At 52.9% G+C, this 22,810-nt stretch overlaps 2 protein-coding genes across 10 annotated transcripts; both read right to left on the bottom strand.

Annotated features, from left to right (window-relative positions):
- Positions 1-911: 911 nt before the first annotated feature.
- LOC137843895 (alpha-1,6-mannosyl-glycoprotein 4-beta-N-acetylglucosaminyltransferase-like) lies at positions 912-9,315 on the bottom strand. Of its 8 annotated transcripts, none has more exons than XM_068659672.1 (5): positions 8,221-9,315; positions 7,834-8,139; positions 3,436-3,570; positions 2,983-3,130; positions 912-2,157 (listed from the first exon to the last, which is right to left on the bottom strand). In XM_068659672.1, the coding sequence occupies exons 3-5, from the start codon at positions 3,544-3,546 to the stop codon at positions 1,013-1,015; spliced, it is 1,404 nt and encodes a 467-aa protein (XP_068515773.1). In that variant the 5' UTR covers positions 3,547-3,570; positions 7,834-8,139; positions 8,221-9,315; the 3' UTR covers positions 912-1,012. The 8 variants fall into 8 exon arrangements, with proteins under 8 accessions (XP_068515773.1, XP_068515772.1, XP_068515775.1 ...); XM_068659671.1 differs by having other exon boundaries at positions 7,834-8,123; XM_068659674.1 differs by having other exon boundaries at positions 7,834-8,073.
- A 145-nt stretch (positions 9,316-9,460) lies between these two features.
- Positions 9,461-22,063, bottom strand: TMEM183A (transmembrane protein 183A). 2 transcript variants are annotated; one of them, XM_068659677.1, is made up of 8 exons: positions 21,919-22,063; positions 21,532-21,621; positions 18,541-18,696; positions 16,297-16,456; positions 15,025-15,205; positions 11,616-11,696; positions 10,793-10,948; positions 9,461-9,745 (listed from the first exon to the last, which is right to left on the bottom strand). In XM_068659677.1, exons 1-8 carry the CDS (start codon positions 22,013-22,015, stop codon positions 9,560-9,562), a joined length of 1,107 nt encoding a protein of 368 aa, XP_068515778.1. In that variant the 5' UTR covers positions 22,016-22,063; the 3' UTR covers positions 9,461-9,559. The 2 variants fall into 2 exon arrangements, with proteins under 2 accessions (XP_068515778.1, XP_068515779.1); XM_068659678.1 differs by having other exon boundaries at positions 16,297-16,453.
- Between the last annotated feature and the right edge of the window lie 747 nt (positions 22,064-22,810).

Below are 22,810 nucleotides of genomic sequence, written 5' to 3'. Positions count from 1 at the left end.
CTACATTTACCCCGGCTGCCCTTTAGCACCATGCTACCCCAAAACATACCCAGGGCTTTGAATTAGACTGAGGTCGCATTTTCTGTAACCTTTTTCCCCCCCGTCCTTCCTTCTCTGGGCAAATCCCTCATGGACACAGCGCGTTGTGCCTGGCAGCTGTGCTGCGGGGAGAGGGCAGAGCTGCCTGAAGGGCCTGAGCACAGGTTTTGAGGTGGGAGCTGCCCTGAGTGGCGTGGAAGGACTGCGCCGGGCCGATGGGTCCATCTGGTGGCCGGTGCCCCTCCGAAGCAGCAGAGATCAGCAGCCCCCATGGGGCAGGGATCCTGCTGCCAGCACCCAGGCTCCCGGCTCCCTGCTCCTGGGGTTCGGGGAGCAGCAGCACCCCAACTCCTTCCCTTGCCCTCTGGCCTTGGAACAGCTTGGAAACGGGATAAGGAAAACAGGTTAGAAATTGGGAAGCGATGGGTTCGACAGCTAAGGTGGGGATGGGGTGATACAGAGAGGTTGCAAAAAATGCTGCTGCCTGGCTAATTAGTCTGATTACTTGATTAATTAGCCAGTTAGCCCTGTCCCATGCACCATCATGCCCAGGAGGAAACGCTTCCCCCTTCCCACCCCGGGAAGCCACGGGGACATTGCAGCGTTAGAGGGCTCTGGGATCCCAGGGGGGGAGTTTGGGGCGAAGGACACCAGGAGGCGAAGGAAGCAGGGCCCTGCTCTAAGCAGGGAAGCTGGTAGCTCTGTCTGGGCACATAGACCACGCAGATCACTGCCCCCTACAAATCGGGGCTGCAGCCCCACAGCAGAACCCAACCACTTGGGGCTGGGCACCGCTTGCTGCAGCATCCCCTGGGCTGACCCCATCCACCTCCTTGCTGCCCCGTCATCCCTCTGGAGACAGCAGGCAGGACCGGTGGGACTGAATAATTTAATTCCCCAGCTGAAAAGGGGCTGAGAATAAAATAAAAGCTCCTCGTTAGTGCAAAAACCCAACCGCTCCAGCGTCCCGCGGTCAGCTGTCTGCCGCCGTCCAGATGTCGATGCTCTGGATGATGAGCCACTCGCTCTGGCCCTTGGTCACCCGGATCCGCACGCACTCCACGGGGCCAGGCGCTCCCTTCTCCAGTCCCCTGCGCTCGAAGAGCCCCTTCTCGAAGGTGCCCACGGTGATGTAGGCAGAGCAGTCCCGGCCATCAGCCCGTCGCCTCCGGCCCAGCTCCAGCACCCCTGCACGCAAGAAATCCCCCTGGCGCTCATCAGAGCCCGTCCGCACCCGCACACGGGTGATGCGGGCTGGCTGTTGGAAGACGATGCAGAAGGTGCTGCCATCTTCCGGGTTTTTCCCCCAAAAGTACCCCCCTGAGGCGCTGTAAGCCTTGAGGGGCTCGTAGTTCTCAAAGACGGTCATGCTGGTGAACAAGGCTGCGGGAGGGTTGTCCGGGAGGTCCATGGCGTCGGCCTCAAACTCGTCGTCCTCCAGCCGGTTGACGGTGCCCTGGAAGGAGGAGTAGAGGCCCATGTGCTGGAAGAGGGAGGGCTTGAAGCGGATGACGTCCTTCTGGGTGAGCAGGAGGCGAAAGTAGACCAGCAGCCAGTCACAGGGCATCTCCTGGTAGAAGAGGAGGAGGAAGCGGGCCAGGCGAGGAAGGTCACTGGAGCGGTAGAGCTTACCGATGTAGCCCAGCTTGGAGAACTCGAGGGTGGCCCAGGTCGTGCCTTCCTGTGAGGCCACTGCCTTTTGGATGGCCGTGAAGAAGGACTTGGCAGACCACACGTCGTCCTCGATCATCAAGTAGTAGGAGGAAAGGTTGGCGGCGAAGGCCAGGAGGAAGGCGTAATCCACGTTCTGTTTGGATCTGAACTTCACCCGCTCCTCCGGGTCGTTGTAGTTTCTCTTGAGGCCCTCCAGGGTCGGGTAAAACTCCTGGGGAGCGTGGATCAGCAGGAGCTGGCCCAGGAGGATGCGGTGAGCAAACTTGCGGGTGATGTCGGCGGCCACCCGGGCGTTCCAGCCAGGGTCCGCGTCAGCCAGGTGCACCACCACCACCATCTCCTGCAGCTCCTCCTTTGTCGACTGCTTGAAGAGGGACGTGAGGGTGGCTGGGAGGTAGTAGCCGCGTGGCCGCCGGACTGACGCCAGCCCCACCGCCAAGAACTCTGCAAGGAAAAAAAAAAAAAAAAAAGGCATCAGCAGGCTGAGGGGGAGACCCGGGATGCAACCCGGGGAGATTTTTTCCCTGCAAGCCAGCTCAGGGGTCCTTCCTGAAGCCACCAGCATCTCAGGAGGTACCAAAAAGTGTACCAAAGGGCAGGGAGAGGCCAGAATGAGAAATCAGGGGCTCCTCCAAAGAGAAAATATCCAGGAAAAAGACACCTTAAAAACATGAAATGTGGGGAAGAAACTGCAGATACAGTCTGCGGGTCTGGGATGGTGTCATGGTACAGCTACGTGTCCTGGGAGCAATGGCTCTACCCCATTCTGAACCTCATGACGATGAAACACAGGGGGATGAGGCAATTCTGCGCCTTCCCTGTGGACAACTTGTGGTTTTTGTTCAGATTTCACTCTTGCTGCAACTTCTCTCATTCCCGGTCTGTACAGCACAGCGCGTGTCTGCCCGGAGAAGTCGTGGATGCCTCGTGCTTGGAGGTGCTCAAGGCCAGGTTGGATGGGGCTTTGCGTGACCTGATCCAGTGGGAGGTGTCCCCACCCATGGCAGGGGTTGGGATTAGATGACCTTTAAGGTCCCTTCCAACCTAAACCGTTCTGTGACTCCGTGCTGGGTCACTGGTTTTGGCACAAATGTGCCCAGGGCTGCCCCGAGCTCCTCCCCAGGGCACGTGAATTGCTTTTTGCGTACCTGTCCAAGAGCTCGATGTGCATCTCCCACCCTGGGGCTGCCCCAGTCACCCAGCTCCACCTCCTGCTGAGGGAGCACAACCCCAGAGCCCTGCCCAACCCAGGGTCCCAGAGCCACTCACTCTTGCGGGGCGGCAGGGAGCCAGCGAGGAGGTGGTAGGAGACGTTGTGGGGTGCAGAGAGGTTGTCCGGGTCCTGGAGGATGCTCAGGGCCCCTTCTGGCTTCAGCATCTGCAGGGCGGTGTCTAGGGGTAGGTCCTTAAACTCCACCTGGATGGGAGCCACAGGAGGTCAACTCAGAGCCTGGGGTGCTGACGGCTGCATGCACGCGAGGTGGGGGAGCAAAGGGCAAGGGAGAGCCCCCAAATCCTGCCCTCCCAAATCCTGCCCTGGGGCAGCCCCAAGCGTACAGAGCAACGCCAGGGAGGGGAGAAGGCAGAGCTGGGGATGCCACGGGACAAGGGAGGGAGCAGAACCAGCCGTGAGGATCCATACGGGGCAGGGAGGCAGGGGATGTGCACTGGAGGACATCCCAGTTCCCCCCTCCAGTGGGATGACACCGGTGCAGGACTCACCTCGAGGGGCTCCTGCTCCTGCCAGCTGCCCCTGTGCAGGAGGAGGAAGAGGAGGAGGAGGACGAAGGCTGTGAGCGCAGCCGTGAGGCAGCGCTTCGGGGAGCATCTCATAGCACCGGGCCAGCCCGCTGAGGCCTGGGGGAGGAAAAGGAAGATGAGAGCACAGCACGACCCCAGGACAGGCACCGCAGGGACGAGGCAGTGCCCCCAGCCCCTGCTCCTGCCTCTGTCCTGCACCGAGCAGGCAGGACCTGAGCCATCACCTCTGATCCCAGGCAGCTGCCAGCAGCCACCCCTACCCCTGCCCAGCCACGTCCCTTGCTTGGAACGACAAGAAAGCTGTCCCCGGGGTGGTGGTGGGGGGAAAAGTCACCTTCAAGGAGCTCGCATTGCCCTTAAGATATTCTCCCTCGCAGCAGAGGCGTGGCAGGAGGCTAAAAGGCTCCTGTGTTTATCTGGGGTTTTTCCATTCTAAATGCTGGGGCTGCCCTGGAACAGGGGAAAGCGGAGAGCGAGTGCCCAGCGCTGCGGGGCAGGCACAGCGCGCGTATCCAAACCGCCCGCAGTGTCTGCTGAAAGCGCCTTTCAACACGGACCTGCCGAGGAAAAGCCCTCCCAGGCAGCACAGGAAAAAAGCCGGGAGCTGCCAGGCTTCACCCAGGACTTCTACAAAAAGTCAGCAGCTCCCAGGGGGAGGCGAAGCCTTGCTCAAAGCATGGAGCTGGGATGCTCCCAGCACACCCACGCTCCCCAGACGGCAGCGGAAGCAGAGCCTCCGAAGGGTGCTCTCGCCCCAGGCTCCTCAGCCTTTGAGCTGAGGCAGCTGGGATCAGCCAAGGCATCACGTTATCAGGGTCAGCCTCATCTTCTCATCCCTGTAGGGCCGGCTGATTGCAACCTTAACGAGCCCCAGCCCGGCCAAGGGGAGCAGAGGAGCCGCTTCACCTGGCTTGAACCCAGGGAAGAGGCCAAAGGAGACGCCGCGATGGCTGTGCTCTGATTATCGCTGCTTCTTCAAAGCTCTCAGAGCTGTTTGAAACCTCTTCCAAGGCCCAGGGGGCACAGCACAGCGGGATTTGGGGTGCTCCCTGCCCCCAGCCAGCTCTTCCCCATGCCCCCAGGCTTCTTTGTCCTGTGGGACAGCAGCAAAGCCAGGGGATGGGCTGGGAACACCGAGGCTCAGCACCCGACCCTGCACGGGGCCGCTCCCGGTGATGCTCCGAGAGGCCAAAGGGTCCTGGGTGGAAAACACGGCACTGCTGAGCAGCCCCAGAGCCTCCTGAGCATGGCTTGGCTTGGGGAGGAGCAGGGAAAGGGGATCCCATAGGGGATGGGTCCCTGCGGTTGGTCCCCCCCCCGGTCACACACTCGTGGAGCCTCCGGCATCGCCCCGCTCCGCAGGCTTAGCAGAGCACGGAAGGTAACGAGTGAATGATGATTAACTCCCTGGTATCACTTCTCCATTTCTCCCCCAGCAGCCTGCTGAGATCAGCGCAAGTGGGGACAACGCCGTGGTGCCACGGGCACGTCGTAGTTCCTCTGCTTTGTCAGGAGACTCGTGGCCCAGCAGGCTCCGAGACAGCTCCATGACAGCTCGGTGACAGCAGCGGCCTTGACTCCGAGGGGAACAAGGAGGAGGAAATGCGCAGCCTCGCTCCACAAAGGCTGCGAGCAGAGGCCGGATGCTCCCAGCTGCCGCCCGTGGCACTGGGAGAGGTCGGGCTGCTCGCAGGGGGTGGCAGCAGCTGGGGCTCGGCGGCACCAGGTGGCACTGCCCTGTGGCGCTTGGGAAACTGAGGCAGGGCAAAGGGCTGTGTTGCCCAACGGGGTGAGGGCTGGGTGCACGAGGCAGGGCTCAGCGCCTCTCATCGCTGCCTGGAGGGGTCCCCGGGGCAGATCTGGGCATGGTTTAACACAGTGCCAAAAACCACTGCTCACATGAGTGGGGGATGTGACAAATTGGGGTGGCACCGAGCCCCGCGAAGGCAAATCCCATCTGCTCGGGGCGCTGCTGGTCCTGGGAAGCAGCCAAGGGCCCTACCCGCTACCCCATGGATCTCCCTGCTCAAAGGTCAGCCCAGGGGGAGAAAAGAGAGGAAGAGATGCATTTCTCCACCCCAGAACTCCAAGAGCCAAAGCTTTAGGTTGATACAGGTCTCCTACCTCCCCGCAGCACGAGGGGTCTCCGAGGGCAGCTTGGTAAGGGGACGCTCGGGTCGGACCTGGTCCCTGCAGCCAACAGCACGGGGAAGCTCCAGCCCCCTGCCCTCTCCCCAGGCACCCCTTTCCCGTGCAGCCCCATCCCACGGCCCTGAGGATGATGGCTCACCCCCCAGCACCGCTCCAGACGATCCCACAGGGATGGCACAGACTTACAGGGCACGCGGGGACCTGGGCTGTGGGTGCGGGCTCGCCGGCCGCAGCTCCTCTGGCCGGGCTCTGGTTTCTCGCTCTGCAAAGCCCCACCCCAGCCCTCACCTGCCTCCAGCAGAGGAGGAGCGTCCATGGGCGGCCTCAGCCCTGTGCCGAGAGCTCGGTGAACCAGCCAGGCTGGGCGAAGGGCCCCCAGCCCTGCTGCGGGGGTCAGGGCACCCCTGGCCTCCCCCGGGACCAGGCATCCCACGGGGGCACCGCCTGCGTCCCATCCAGCCGCCCTCTCCATCATTGACCCCACAGCCACAGGTGAGAGCAGCCCCCCCGGGGCTCTCACCAGGCCCCCGCACCCCAAACTCCTTTGGGAATCCACCGCTTGGGGCCCACCGCTTCCCCCGAGCCGTGCAGGACCCCCGGCAGCCCTCGTGCCCACGGTGCTCACCACCGACCACCTGCAGCACCCCCAGAGCCGCGTCCAGACCCCCTGACCCGGCAACGTGCTGGTGGCCCTGCTCCTCTCCCACTTCATTTATCCGAACCACAATCCCGTTTCCCTCACCCCCTTGCTGGCCAGGACCTCTCCTACCTTCAGGCCGGCCCTGGCTTCTCAGAACGGGGCCGTTCCCGTGCTGGAAGGCCCAGGGGAGCTGCAGCGGGGCCGGCAACAAATTGCTGCCCAGCCACAAGCTGCAGGAGGCAGCGGAGCCGTTCTTGTCATGGCCCCGAGCCCAGCGCAGGAAGGAACTGGGGCTCGGTGCTTCCTGCCCCAGTGGGAGGAAGCGGGGCCTCGGACCCAGCCCTGGGGCTGTGCCAGGTGCAGGTCCCCTCGCTCACAGCCCGGCCCCATCCTTGTCCTTGCACTGGGCAGGGAATCCCAAAGGTGCTGCAGAAGGGGGCCACGGTGCAGGTTTCGGTGTCCAGGCACGACCAGCACGGGGCTGGGCTCTCCAGCCTTTTACCTGCTGAATTACGAGGATCTGCACGTGCAGCAGCTCGGGGCACGGAGCTGGACCAGTGGCAAGGAAAACCCCAGCAAGGAGAGGGGCAGGGTGAGGCCGTGGGGATGGTGGAGACTCCCCGAGCCTCCCTGACCTCCGTTTGGAAACCCGAGCGCCGTGCCGGATCAGCTTACGGCCCTTCATTATTCAGGAGCCCAAGCGGAACAAAGCGGAGGTAAAATAGGGCCCCACGCACCAGGGAGAGCATCAGGGCTCTGGCCATCACAGTAGGGGCCCATGCTGACCGCCAGGGGATGTTATCCTCACCCCAAGCCCCAGCAGGGACCAGTTTTGTCACAGCATCACCTGCAGCTGCTGACCCAGATGAGAGGCAGAGGGATGAGCACGAGGCTTTGGGTGAGCTGGAGTGGAAGGAGCTCACCCCACTCGTGTGAGAGCACAGAGGATGTTCCTGCAAGGGCTGGGTGTGAGGGGCAAGGGGTGGGAAGCCCCAAATTCAGGGCTGAGGTCTGGCCAGGAGCCCCTCACCTTGCCCACGTGCAGGCAGAGCACAGCCTCGCAGCACCCCTGCCCCTCACAGACCGCAGGGCAGCTCTTCCCGTGAGGGTTCTCCATCCACATTTCAATACCCAAATTTCAAACCACAAGCCCGCTGGCCACAGGAAACACCCTGCCCTCCTGCTTCCTGCTGCTGTGCCCCCAGCTGCCCCTTCTGGCAGAGCTACGGGGCTGAGAGCCATTTGTGGTCTGCACCACGCGCTGCTGGATGAGTTCCTCTAGCAGAGGAACTCCTCCTAGCCCCTCCACAAAGAGGGCTCTGATACTCACGCTGTCCAAAATCAGCTTCCTTCTGCACAGGCACTTCACAAACACATGCATTGCACAATGCCTGAATGGAAAATCCCTCCACAGCAGCAGCCCCAGCACTTCAAAGCCACCCTTTCATTTCTTGCAGGCCAAAGGCAATCACAGGTTGGACCAAGCTCCACTGTCACAGGAACCCGCTGTTATCTCAGCTGTAACACACTTTTCTTGCACTGGAACTTACCTGTCAGTTCCAACGTACCTGCTCAGCAGCAGAGAAAAGGGAAACTGAGGCAGGAGTTTTCCCAAATGCATTTGTTTGAAGTCAACATCACAGAGCTCTAACACAGATCCATGAAGGGTAGATGTCCTTGGTGGTGATTTACATTGGGGCAGAAGCACATGTGAGAAACTCCTGCCAGGCAGCTACAGGGACTGTGGGTTATTTGCATGTTAAATGAAGAACTCCCTCTCCTTCCAGTCACCCGCCGCTCTCCAGGAGCTTCACCAAACACAATACGTGGCCAACAGACAAGAAGTGCTTTGTTACCCCTGCTTGAGACAAGATCTGATGTCAAACAGGACTGAAGCTCAGTCACTGGTGGACAGCAGAGCTCAGGACGGGGTTACCACCTCCGCTGTTACTCACCTGCGTGCCAGCACCTCCTCTGCCTGCTGCCACTCCTCCAGGAGACCCGCGTCTGTCAGCAGCAAGATGCTCACCCACTGCATTTCCTGCCCAATTCACTCTGGGCACGACAGGCTGCTCCTCACAGGCCCAGCCTCAGCACCCCACTCCCTCCTCAAACAAGATCTTTTCTCTCTGGTGACCACTGAACCGAGGGAACAGCAGGAGCTGCACCAGGGGAGGGTCAGGCTGGAAAAGGTTCTTCAGCAAGAGGGCAGCCGGGCACTGGAACAGGCTCCCTAGGGTGACAGTCATGGCTCCGAGCCTTCTGGAGTTCAACTGTTTGGACACCGCTCTCAGACACAGGGTCCGATTTTCGGTCCTGTGCAGAGCTAGGAGTTGGACTCGATGATCCTTGTGGGTCCCTTCCAATTCGGGATATTCTACCATTCTAACAAGCACCCCAGAGCCACAGCGGCTGCAGAAAGTTTCAGGGCTTCTTCTTCCTCATGGCAATTAAATTTGTTTGGTCAAGAGCTAAATCGCTGACTGCTTCTGAGCTTTCCAGTGTCAACAGGCCAACACTGCTCTGACAAAAAACAGACTCAAGTCCTTCACAGCTGCTCAAGTTACTTTAGTTTATCCCCTGCATCTCCTCTCCCTCCATCTTCTCTGAAAAGTACCTGACGAAGTACCTCTGAAAAATTTTAGAAGTTTAGATCTTCTTTTCAAAGGGGAACATCACCGTGAGAACTTGGAATATCTTTACACTCAGGAAAGACCTTTGCCTTACAAATCCTCTTTGAAATAACGCCTTTGTTTGATCACGTATGCTGTTCTTTAAACATCTGTTGGACTGTGAATCAGCATTATTGTTGATCATTGCTGCTTTGCTTACTGCTTTCAGACACTGACATATCACACTGCATTTGAATGCAATCATGTGGCAGTAAAAAAAAAAACCCATGCATCTCATTTGTCAATTGTTTCCGGTCACATTAAAGCTCAAAAGCAAGACTTCCTGCTTCTTCCTGAACAACAGAAAACAGGACCACTTTCGTTAGCACCAAAAGGATTTTAAATGAACAGTTCCAGGGAGCTCCTTTCAAATCATAAAACGTGAATTTTACATAAAAGTGTTTACAAATAGTTTCTGCTTTACACTCAGCTCTGCTCATCACTGACCAGAAGTTATATACATACAGACTAGCTCAGTAGCTTCAACCACTTTCAGGGAGGCTGCAGAATTTATTTTAAGAAAAAAAAAAAAAAAAACAAAACAGGATTTCCTGGTTCCTAGAAATTTTCTTCAGCCTGTCAGATTCAGTCACCTGCCAGCTGCTGCAAACGCAGGAGAGCACTAAGCTTTTGGAGAGAAGGGGTACTGTGGGTGCCACCAATCCAGGAGCCTCACGCTATGCACAGGGTCCAGCACAACCTGCACTCCTTGGTCAAGGCGCGGTTTCTTGCCGTTGCGGACAGGGGCGTCCTGGAAGACCAGACGCACGCGATGATGCCTCATGTCTGTGCTCACGTTGATGGTGAACTGCAAGGAGAGAGACAAGGAGGTGCTGTAGGAGGCAGACAGATTCTAGAAACGCCTGTTTCCAGATAAATGCAGACTGATTGCTGACAGTAGGTATCAAAACCAGTTCTTTTTGGCTACATCAGCATTTAAAATACATTACTGATAAAGAACGATTGACTCCCTTCAGGTAGGTTTTCCACAAAGCAATTTAGATTTAATTTTTATTTACCTAAAAGGAGAAAAGATACCATTTCAAAAATCAAAGCAATGAATAAGCAGAAGAATTAAAAAAAGCAAAGAAAATTTAAAAAAAGTAAATGTAAATTGCTAAGAACAGCTGTATATATCCAGGGTACTTCAGGTGCTTGGAAAGTTACACTCTGACTCCAAAACTGAATTCAAACCAGTCCTCTTCAACTGGCAACCCCGAATAACAATGCTAGAAGTGAGCGTGCAAGCCAGTGGCTCTCAGAGGAAGCCTGGATTCACTGCTCTGCTTTAGGTGAGGCCAGCCTTAGCCTCCCTTGGGCACAGGCCAACCCTGCACAAAGTTACAAGACACAGGTGCAGACACAGGTGCTGTCCCACACCTAACCACACCTGTGCTCCGTTCTGATGCAACACCTCCATCTGGAGCACAGCTTGCTTGTTCTAAAGCCACCGATTCTCCCAGCAATCAGGGACCACAGACATATTCCAGGAGATTGCTCGTATAGGTTCTGCTCTCGGAATTTGCTGCCTTGAGGCAAGGAGAGATTTTATTAAGGAGGGAATACCTCTTCTCCTGCCTCCCCACTTCTCCCCTGCTGTGGTGCTGACAATTGATCTGCTCCCAGCTGCTGCATGCACACACAAACTCAGCTTCTTCCCCTAAACAGGGAAGGGCTGATGGATCTGCAGCAGCTGAATTGAGGAGATCCTTAGCAATTCCTCTGATCGTTAACCTTGAGATTCCCACAACTGGCTGGTTGGTGCAGCAGTGGGATTTATACAACACCAAAGAGGTTTCCTCCTTTCAAAACCTGCGCGTGCAAAGATTGTGTGGTGGATTACTCAAACACTTACCAAGGTAAATGTCATACCCATGACTATTGGCACGAATATGAAGTTAAAGGTGGTGATCTGCAGTAAACAGCAATCCTGGTCAGGGTTCGTATGGACTTCTTCATACTGGATGGGTGGCTGAAGACCTTTGCAACATTTGCTCTTAAATCTGGGAGACTTCAAAGAAAGAGACGTTTAGCTAAGCATGAGCCTTTGGTTTCTTCTCACCAGTTCTGACTAGCAGGTTCTCACCACATTCCCATACATTTGGGCAGCATTACATAAACAACAAGCCACCACTCGGGACAAGGAATCTGAAGGGCCATTTCTTTAGACAGGAAAGCTGCAGAATTCCCAGGGTTGCCTTAGGCTACAAGCTTCTCCCAAGACCCAGTGCTTTTTCTTGGCTTTCTTCACTTCTTGGGGAAATCCTTCCAATGGTAAGACAAACAGTTTCAGATATGGATCTACATTTTGACCACTCGACTTAAGCAGTCTGTTTTCTAGTGGTAATCAGTAGCAATGATCCAAAGATAAGATTATTTGGGGTGACAAGTAATCCACATCTTACAGCGGATCAACGAGGAAACAAAATATCAAATGCAAAGATAAAAGCACATGACTGGACACATCTTGGTGATACAGACTGAAAACTGAGCGCAATTTCAGAATGAGTTTCAGCTTCCCAAGTGATTCAGAGTTTCCATTTACTGTCTGAACTCACTCAAAATGTTTCCACCTTCCCTTCCACCACTCAGAAATATCATTACTTCTTCAAAAAAAATAAAAATAAAAAGCCAGAGCTATTCTGGTTTTTCTTTCATGACAGTTTTGGCTTTCATACCTGCTTTTTGAACTTGAAGTTGAATTCCCACATTGCTTCTTGTCTGTTCCCTTCAAGCTTTTTGCACCAGAAAAGCAGACACTGAGGTAGAAAAAAAGAAATACACAACTGTGAAACCCTTGGAGGCACCGCTTTAAATAAGTTTTAGCAGAGCATTAAGGCTTCCAATTACAAACACAATTACATAGGAACAGTTAGGAGCCATTTACTCAAATTAATTATGTTCAGAGATCACACCCAGCAGTTTAAGTCTCCCAGTCTCAAGTTGGCCAATCCACAGTGCAGCGGGATGATACAACTCGTAGCCACTGACCTGCTAAACAGAAATCTTTCTGCGCTATTTGTCCCTTTGGTAAGGCAGAGATGAGCAGTACAGGTTCACCTGGTTCCTGCACCCACCAAGAACTGCCAATAAACCAGACTCCAAACAAGACTACGCAAAGCAGCCACTTAGAACGAGGCTCAAGAAGGAGAGAATCCAGAGGGAAATGCAAAGACTGATGTATGACCTTCGAGGTGACAGATGATAAAGGTCCAAAGCCACTTAAGAATCCAAAGAGAGTCTTGACACTGGGCACTATCATACTTCAGAGCACAAAAACACTGTCAAGTTAGCAGTTTCTATGAATCTACTGCTCCTGTTTCAAAGGGAAATGAGAGAAGTACCTCCTCCAACACCTGAGGTAACCAGCACTGCCCTCCCACGCAGACATACACCGAGAGTCCTCTAATTTAACAGTTATCACCGTACGGTCCACAGGCTCCATCCCAGCATGCAGCACTACTTCTAGCAGGAGTCACAGCAGAACTCCTGCATTAAAACAAGAAGGAGAATTCCCTGCCTGCCACTGAGAGGAAGCAACTATCTTAACAGCCAAAACAACAACCTGGCGAGTCAATGCACACATCACTGACCATGTTTCTACACCACACATGCCAGCCCTCCACAGCTGGTCTGATCTGGTCCTTTCAAGCAGCGTCAACAGGAAAAGGAAGAGTAATACTGATAAAGACAAAGACAACAACTCCTCGTGACATGTGCCAGCTCTGGTGCACCAAGAAGGCCTGGCTGGGTCACGGGGGGAAGCACACATTTAACTTAAATCCAGTATAGAGGAACCCCAACTGAAACAAAGCCAGAGCCATCCTCCACCACCGAACCTCTGTAATTAGCAGCTACAGGCGATACAAGACCCTGTACTTCAGCTCTGAGTCACATCTGTAAGAGTCATTAGAAGTTCTTTATCTCAACAGTCTTCACAAGGTGACCAGCAAAGCTTTAAGGAGTCTAGCTCAGAAACGCGCATCACATAACCTCCACCTGGGAGAAGGTGACCCTCACTTTTTGCAGGTAACATTCTCCAGATTTTTCTTTCCTCAGGTGCCCAGATGCTGCTGAGTTTAACTCCACCATCAGCAGCATTTGTCGTTCACCTGCACAGACGGCCTGGTCTAGCAACTTGTTTGGTCAAGGCAAGTAGTGAAGCACAAAATGGTCAGTACCTCCTAAGGGGCAGAGGATGTTGTCCACGGGTCAGCCGTCCTGCCCTTCAGACGCGCCGTACGGCCTGCCGCTCCACCAAAATTAATGGGGGTGTCTTTAAAGGGCAAACACTTCTGCTGACACCATAACGGCTCCAGTGTCCCACACAAGCTAGGCTAGGGAAAGAAAAAAGGAAATTAAAGAGGAAAAGCTAGATTCGGTAACATGGGGGACTGGGGGCTCCTCTTGCCACATGCAGTTTACGTAGGCATCTGCCGTTAGTTTCAGTGACCCCTAAAGGTAACAAAAGCCCATGAAAGCAAGAACATGGGGAGGCAATGTCAGATCCTCCTCCATAACCCCATGCTTAGGTGTGTCAGTGCACAGTAACATGTGGAGCTCAGCGTCTTGCAATGCAGTAGTACAGCAAGACCAGGCTTGGGACAGCTCTTTTGTGCTCCGAGGGGTTAGGTCAGACCTCCGCTGCCCTAAATAAAGCCTCATCACCATTTAATTTCCTTTTTTAAAAGCTGAATTGTAGAAGACTGCACTTCAAGACTCTTTCTCAAACTATTAGTACAGTAGAAGCACTAGCAGGGGGCACCAAAGCCGTTATGATGTCAACACGAACACTTCTAAGATAACAATCCTACAGCACCATCTCAGGGTTTCTAGCTCTTACAGCCACGCTATCAGATCCAAGCAGCAGGCATGCCATGGAATGAGACTCTGAAGGGCTAAAGATAAGTTAGAGTTTCCTAGAAATGTTTTGCTTTTTATTTTTAAGCAAAGATGACACCCTAAGTGGGGAAACAGAAAGAGAATGAAGAGCCCTGGATGCAGAGGTATGACTGCACACAGAACTCCGTGCTTTTTTCCTGCTCTGCAGCACCACCTGCTTGTGTTACCGCTCAATGCTCCCTAAGCAGTATGATGTTTTCTTTTTTTCCAGGGAGAGGAAGGAAGAGAGAAGGGATGTTACACACAGAGCGATGGGGTTGCTCTGTTTTGCATGGAAAATTGTACAACTGTTGAACCAAAAGCACTTCTGTCTGGCTCCAAAAACCTCATTCAACTGGTTTGGAAGGTGGAGAATTCACGCTGTTGCTTAAGCTGTCCAAAGTATCAGACAGTCGTAAGCTACAACCAAACAAGAAACCCAGAGGTGTACAGAGGTGTACGAGAGTTAAAAGATCGATAGAAATTTAAGAGGAATGGATACACAAGTGCTCCAAGCTCTGACAGCAGGTGGAGTTGCCTGCCCACACCAGTGACAAATCCCTTACAGCCCAACACAACTGCAAGCCCGGTCCCAAAGCAGACATTTGCTCTGCACATTTGCCGTGCTCACAAGGTCACTACCTTCCCTCACTCAGACACCAAAGACAACGCGTGACCTGGAGGAGTGTGGTAGGAAATGATTCCCTTTCAGTGGCTGTCAGTGTCGCTTCTTATCTCTCCATCTGCCTGCTGCGGAGAAGAGAAGTATTCTGACAGGTAGTGTCCGAATAAAGCAGTGGATATCAACACTGACCCTACTGTCACCTCCTTCCAGCAACAAATTTGTAATAGAGGAGGGAAGAGCTGCAAATATCCCTAGCAGTTCTGACACTCAAGGAAGCAGGCACCTTTTTGACAACTACAAAGCTGTTGTAGTAGGACTTAGGCACCCAGAAGAGTAAATAAAATCCCCTGCAGCAGTAGCTATGCAGATACAGGTAACCAATGCACTTTTACAAGTCATTAGTCCAAGTTAATCCTACCTCCCAAGCTTCACACAAAAGTTTGGACCCAATTACCTTTCGAGATCCCTTAAGCCTGAGGCTTTTCTACGGTTCTAAATGTCTTATTTTCCTTTTAGAAAGAGAATAAAAACAGAAAAGCAACATCTCCAACACAACCCACTTCCTTAGCGATCCCACTTACTCTGGAATTTTTTAAAGTGCTGGGAGTACTGTCTGGAATAGCTGGATTCCTGGAGACTCGAGATGCAAAAGGCTCGTACATGTGGTACAGCGACCGGATGACGCACGCACGGAGACAGTGCAGCTTCTCCATGGACTCCGGCCGCAAGCGGAGAGGCAGGTAGGCGTCCAGGCTGTAGTGCCTGAAAAACCAACGACAAAGCCAACATAACCCGAGGGCTCAGAATGCCAAAAACATGCAGAAGAGAGCTCTGAGAAAACCGAACATCTAATTGATCATAGGACCTGTTGTCAGCTCCGTCTGCAAGGGTTTTGCACCACTCTCCATGGAACTACCGAAGAGTCTCAAAGGCTTCACCTGTATCACTCCAGGCTTCAGCACACACGTGATGTTACAATTCCCCACTAATTCCCCTGCAGACAGCTTCCCCAGACACACCAGCTGGTATTTGAGTTGTAGGACAGGCAAAGGCCTGCAGATTCATGCAGGTTCCCTAGGACTCATGTTAGGTGAGCTTCCCTGTATCATTACAGACAACTGCCTGAGCAGTGTGAATGACTGGGCTCGAGAGCCACACTGTGATCAGAGAAAACGCCAAAGATGACTTTGCTAGGGAACTTCACTCAAAAAAAATAATAATAAAAAAAATGGGGCAAGGATGACCATAGCTGTGATGTTCCCTGTACTCCTGTTGCTTGTGTTTCGTGTGCAACAGATAGAGAAACGTAAAGAAAATGTTCTGTCCTGAAGGAAAGTCTGGGCGACATACACCTGGACAGAAGGATTTGTTTCCAGTTGTGACCTTCCTTGCTCTTTTGTTTCATTTATAAAATATTTCTGCCACTGAGACAGCTCCTAAATGCGGTAGTTTCTTTCATGCCATCCTAGATACACGAAGGTGACCGTGATCAAAGCTTGAGGCAGGGCAAGGTTTCTGCCAGTGAGGATTGCTTGCCTTTAAGGTAACGGCACTGACCTTACTGCAAGCATCTTCTGAGCACTTCACATACAAAGTGCACAGTTTCGAACAGGAACGTGTGGACTATTGCAAGCACAAAAGTGCACAAGGCTTTGAGATCTTACATGAAGCATCTGGGAATATATCACAGACAGATCCATTCCCAAAGCAGAGGCAATACAGTACAACACCTTCCCAAACAAGTACCATGCTCTCAAGCCTACAGGAAAATATTCTCTAATTTACAGCTCTGCAGAGAACCGGTCACTGCTGAAGCCTCCTACAAGGAGTTAAATCATCCTCTGGAGTCTCACCTTCTGTAGAGTCTGGTCCAAAAGGCGGCAGTGCAAGTGACAGTCCAGGCTTTCTTGCAAATCAAAGAGAACCGGACGATGTCTTCAGGGCGAATGTAGGAAGCCAGCAGCAGCCAGATGTCAATGGGGTATTCTTCTCCACCATCACCATCAGGGTCTTCTAAATACAATGCAGGTGCATTAGTGTAATAAAGAACCTCTTTGCCAAAACACATCTAGAGGCACATACTTTAATACTGCTAGCAGGTATAAGCAGTCATCTAAACAAGCCCGAGCAACTAAAACGTCATTGTCACTGCTCCTGGTTTTGGTTAACATGAGCTTGTCCACCTGTGCAACCACAACACCCTCCCTTTGCTGGATATGCACCATCGCTTATCACTGCTGCACTGGTAGCACAAGTGTGCCAAGTAGCAGCTTCAAAGAATAACCTCCGCTGGAAGGGACACCTGGAGGTCTCCAGTCCAAACTGCCCAAAGCAGGTTGACTGACACCAGTTTCATGTCACAGAGCGCTCAGGATCTCATCCAGTCAGCTTGTAATTGTCTCCAGGGATGGAGACCCCAAAGCCTTTCTGGACCCCTCTGAAGCACTTGACTCTTTCCCAATGAAAAAACAAAACAGTGGAAAAACAAAGGCTACAAGGCAAATACAGCCACGGTGTGAAGAAGGGACAAGCTCGTGCCTCTTTAATCAAAATGGTTCATTTAACAGGTCAAAGTACACTGCACACAAGAGGTCCCCGAACATCAAGATGTTGTCACAGCTGTCAATTCTTTTGTTCAAACGGTCAAAACATTTTTGTAGGAGTTCTGCAAGGGAGGGCATGCAATTCCCTTCTGCAACTCCTCTAATGGCTTATCAGCTGCTCTCATTAAATCCATGTTTTAATTAAATCTTCTGAGATGGCAAACATTTAACGCAGTTCAGAGATTAATAAAATGTCCCATTGTTCTCAGAGGTGTCAGAACCTCTTCACTAAAACTGAAGCTTCACAAACTCATTTAATTCCTGCAGTGGTTTTAGCTAGCACCATATTTTTTTCCACAAACGTTGTTCCAGGTTTAGGAGATAAAATACTTTTAATGGAACATGAATGGCTAAACAATACCATGCAGTGGCAACACTATGAGAAAGAGAACACACAACTTGTACAAAGCACTGGCAGGAAAAATAAAACGCCACAAGGTTTGGAAACAAGTGGCACGAAGGAGGTGTTTAAGAACTCAAGGGTGCCAAATTTAATCTTCAGCTATCAGCTTAACAACAAAGGGTAATAACCCGATGTGATAATTGCAACCCTCATTGCCAAGGAAAGCTCTGGATGCACTCACCTACACCACTAAGAATTTACAGCAGCCACACCCACAGCAAACTGTAACAGATTAAACTCAACCCAGGGGAACTCTGCATTTACAGTCCTCAGCAGACACTGATACGTTGCACAAATTAGTACCAGTATTAATAAGTTCAAATTCCTTTCTTAAGGAAAGCTTAATTTGCTTTCTTGTGCTTCATCAGAGGCAAGCTGTTGTTAGCAAATTCTGCAGGGTGCCACAGTGCAGCAAGTCAGTGTTAGACTTGTTGTTTGTGGCGTACTGCTTTCCATACAGCTGCACCAAGGGTAACTGCTGAAATACAGCAAGAGAATTAACGCATTGTAGTGCTACTAGGGCTAAATTTGCTCAGTTGTAGGGGAAAAAACAAAACAAACTAAGAAACCTCTTGAAACCCATTTGCAGCACACTGCAGCCTTGGAAACATCCTGAAAACAGGACCTGGATCCTGCCAATAAACGCATCACAGGCAGCAATGCTTTTTGTGCGTGCTTTTTTTTTTCTCCCTCCCCAAAGCAACACTGCTTTCACCTACATGCCTTCAGTGAGAAACAGTAATACGTGTCTGGTGGCAAATTTTCACAACTCCTGAAGAGCAGCAGTAGTTTTCCAAGGCTGAGAGAAGTTTGCTGAAAGCAACAAGCTCTTAGACTTTAATTTCACACCCCAAGGTCTGCCTAAGTGAAAAGGCAACACATCTGACTGAGTCACAGCAGGTTTCTCTGGAGAAATGGGGTAGATTTCACCCCTGGCATTTATTTTATTTTTTAAACAATTATGAGTTATAGAATCCCCTGAAGAGCCACATTACTAGCCTGTAAATAGAAGTCTCTAGCATCACACATGCAGAAGATCCTTAGGAAGCCCACGAAGAGCACCCCAGGAGAGGCTGGCAGCCGTACCGTACCTTTGTGCCTTTTGCTCTTCTTTTTTCTAGATGCAGTTCGCCCGCTGATGCTTTCCTTCGTGTCCATTTCATCGCTGCTGTCACAGGACTCTCCAGATACGGAGAGAACTTCTTCAGAAGGAACGCAAGAAGCTTCCAAACCACAGAGGGATTTTACTAGAATGACAAACAACGACATGGTGAGTATGCCAGCAGAGAAAAAAAGGCAATCCAAGTTCAGGAGACACTTCAGTGGAACCAAAGCCACTGCTAAGAAACAGCAACCTAAATTCATTAAAGCCTTCAGTGACACAAGCAAGTAAATCCTAGGCCTAAGGATTACCTTGCCAGAGCAAGATTAACACAGGTGAATGAATTGGAAGCAATTATTCGGCCTCTTCTTTTAAGGAACTACCATCGAGGATAATCAGCAGCACATTATGCAGATGATCCTATTGCTTTAGCTGAGGCTGTTTACAACTCTGAATAAAACAACGTGTTGCCCTGCATACCAGAGCATGCTTGCATGACCACCATTCAGTCTGTGTAAAGCCACCACCCACGCTGTAATTGTCCCCTAAACACCCTGAAGGTATACTTCCTCCTCAGCAGGACAAAGAGATCCTGTGGCTGAAGACAGAGAACCCATCAGAAATACAACTGGGAGCCAAGTGCACAGGAATTCCACTTGTCCTAGAATTCAGTGAAGGGGAAAACTCTGGCCTAATGAGGAAAACAGCAAGTGGAGACAGTATTTCTTTTGCAGTCTCCAGGGGAGACGTTCAGATGCATCACTGTTATGAAACATTATTTTTACAAGTTGATCCATAAACTGATGGCTCATTAGGGCAGAAAAATCCACGTGTGAGGAAGTAACAGTACAGTCTTGAAAAACAAAAGGTGCAGCCCTACGTTACAGCTGCATCAGCCACTGCCACAGAGAGACCAGGACGATAAACTCTCTGCCAGTCTGCACGGGACAGGCTCACACACACTCAAGAACGCTCGCTGATTTTCTACCTAATGTGCCCAGATGAAGACAGGGAACTGACCAGAAACCAACCTAGGCTGGAAGTGTTCTCGTTTCTAACCACAGAGCAAGGCTCTGCAATGGCAACACAGCAGGTAGAAAGACAGTCTTAACACAGAGCTTGAGCAGTTTAGGAGAAGGGACTGCATTCCTAGGCTTTCAGCCACAGCAGAGGACTGCAGTGCTTTGCTAAGCCAATTCTACCATTTTTTGTCCCCCATTTTTTTTTTTTTTTGGAAACTTCATAAAACTGTATGCATTTGCAGTAGTGATATCCTTCACACTGTCAAACAGCACTGCCCTCTCTACGTGACCCTTTGTAGGCAAAGCCAAAGAGAAACAGATGGCAAGCCGAGTGACAGCAAGTTGTGCCATCAAACACAGCCACGCAAGAGAGGCTGACAGCAGATCAGGAGTCAGGGAAGGGTTCAGAAAGAGACACTGTCACACTCCAGGAAGGAAAGCTCGGCATGATACCTGGGCTGACAACACGAGGCTGTTCACACACTGAGTCACGCTGCATCGCAACCTTGCCAGAGAGGCACCCTCGCCTCATCTCACAGCACTAATCACACCCCGCCCCTGGGGGGTTAGGAAGAGAAGGGAAAAAAAACTCAGAAAAATTCCACCTGGCCTTTGCTCCCCTGCTCGCCTCCTGGCAGCCATGGGCAGGGCGATGTTTGCTGGGAGCCAGAAAAAATAAAGAGGTGAGTGAGGCCAAAGGCCAAAGTTTCCTGGGGATCTCCTCCCTGCTGCCTGCTGTCCCTGTGCGGGGACAAACTGCAGCATGGTGCGCAGCAGATAAGGCTGCAGGACATCCCCGAGGATCAGCTCCTCAGGAAGGGGAAGCCCCAATGACTCTGCAAAGCCCTGAGAAACGGGTGGGCAGGGACTTCTGTGACCTGGAGTCATCCAGAAAGCGAGAAGGCAAACCAGGAATAGGATGCAGGAGTTTAGGAGAGGGATTAAGCCGCACAGGGCAGGTGGTGCAAGGACTCAGAGCAGGGGAAAAGAAGTTAAAGGTGATGCAGTTTGCTGCCTATGAAGCTGAACCACGCTGCCTCAAAGGGAGAGCCAATGTAAGGATGGAACAGGGAGAGAGAAGCCCCCAGCCTACTGCAGAGAGTGGGAGGTGCCCTAATATAAAACACTCGACAAGTAGTGAATAGAAAGGATAATCACCAGCAGCACCACCCTGTACTGTTCCCCCAAAACAGGCACCCATACAACGAGCACCTTCTCCTTAAACATTTAAGATTACAACCACATAACCGGAGTTTTCCCATATAAAGAGTTCAGCTGTCACTGCTGATACAATAACATCCACCCCCAACCCATTCTACCCCTTAGACAAGCTCCGTTTAAGAGTCAAATCCTAAACATCAACTGCTCTAAAGCAAGCAGAGTGTTAGTCCAGAACGTTCCTATTGCCCTCAGCAGCTAGAAAACAAGGAGGAAGTAGATAACAAAATATTGCAATACATTTTCAGGAAGCTGCTTGCTTACACAGTTGCAAGAAAACAACAACAAAAACATGCTCAGAAGACCTCACTGCAACCACAGCGCAATTTGCCAGAACCTTACTCCAAATTCAAAGACTTTTATTTCATAACTTTGTTATCTACAGTTTTGTGTAAGGTAATAAAGTCATACTCGTGATTTTTTGTTTTTGTTTGTTGTGGTTTTGTTTCAAGCTGCAGATAACTCCAAATATTACATCAAAAAAAAAAAAGGGGGGGGGGGGGCTTCCATTTCAGGCACTAACGAAGACTCAGCAATTCTGCTGGGTTTGAGGCTGGCTTTCTGCAAAAACAACCCGTCTAGGAGCCTGAGCATCTGAGAGAGAAATGCAGACTCATTTTCGGGCATCAAATTAGACTGTCGGATCTCAGGCCCAGGGGGTGTGGGGGCTCTCCCCCAGCACACAGAGCCCAGCAGGACGGGGTCAGCCTTCCCCCCTGCACTGCCCAGCCCGCTCTCACCTTCCTGCTGCACCGCGTTGGCCACGGCCTTCTTCACCCGTCCGGATTTCACCACGGCCGGGTCTGAGTTCGCGTAATCCGCCACGGTCACTGCGGGAAGGGAAAGGAGACGGGGAGTCAGCGGGTTACGGCTCACGGGGAGGGGAGACGAGGCCCTGAGAGCCCCGATCCCTCCTCAGGGGGCTGCGACCGAGCCGAAGCAGGAGGCACCCAGCACCACAAGGTGCCTGGAGGGGGGGTGTGGGGGGCACCCCCGGCCTGCACCCAGCAGGGCCCAGCTCCCCCCCAATCCCCTCACAGCGAGGCCGGGCCCAGCCCCGCTTCCCCCAAATTAAGGCCCCAAAATAAGGCCCCAAATCTGGGCCCTCCCCAAATCTGGGCCCTCACCGCGCTCGGAGCAGACGTCGTCGGCCCGGAACTTGAGGCGTTTGCGGGCTCCCCTCTTGGGCATGGCGGCGGCTTCGGGGCGGCCTCGCGGGGCCATGTCCCGGCCCGTCCTGACCCGGCCCGGCCCGGCCCGTCCCGAGCGGGGGCCGCCGCGGGGGCCGCGGGGGACAGCGCCGCGCCCCCCCCCCCTCCCTCCCTCTCCCCCCGCCTCTGCCCCGCCCCCCCCCCGCCTCGCGAGAGCGTGACGTCACCCGCCCGCGCGGCGCTCTGACGTCATACCGCAGGGGTGACATCGCTCCTCCTGCCCCCCCCCCCTTCACCAGTGGTCCCCGTTGATGACGTAATTGCCCCCCCCCCCCCCCCAGTGCTCCCAGTGACGGGGCGCTGGGGTGAGGTCCTCCCAGTATGAGCAGCCCCAGTTCCAGTCTTGCCCAGTGTTCCCAGTAACAACAGGCTCTGCGATGGCTGCCTCCCTAAGCACTCCCAGTAACAGGGGCTTGAGGCAACTGGTCTCCCCAGTGCTCCCAGTAATGAGGGCAGCTGGGGTAACTGCCCCTCCTCCCCCCCCCCCCCCCCCAAGCACTCCCAGTAACAGTGCCCTGAGGCAACTGGTCTCCCCAGTGCTCCCAGTAATGAGGGAGTCTGGGGTAACTGCCCCCCCCCCAAGCACTCCCAGTAACAGTGCCCTGAGGTAACTGGCCACCCCAGTGCTCCCAGTAACGAGAGCCTCTGGGATGGCTGCCCCCACCCCAGTGCTCCCAGTAACAAGGGGCTCCAAGATGTCTGCCCCCACCCCAGTGCTCCCAGTAACAAGGGGCTCCAAGATGGCTGCCCCCCTAAGCACTCCCACTAACAGTGACCTGAGGTAACCGGCCACCCCAGTGCTCCCAGT

The sequence above is a fragment of the Anas acuta genome, chromosome 24, assembly GCF_963932015.1.
Source record: "Anas acuta chromosome 24, bAnaAcu1.1, whole genome shotgun sequence".
Classification (NCBI taxonomy): domain Eukaryota; kingdom Metazoa; phylum Chordata; class Aves; order Anseriformes; family Anatidae; genus Anas; species Anas acuta.
The sequence above is the reverse complement of the archived record's forward strand: the minus strand, read 5'-3'. Positions and strand labels throughout refer to the sequence as shown.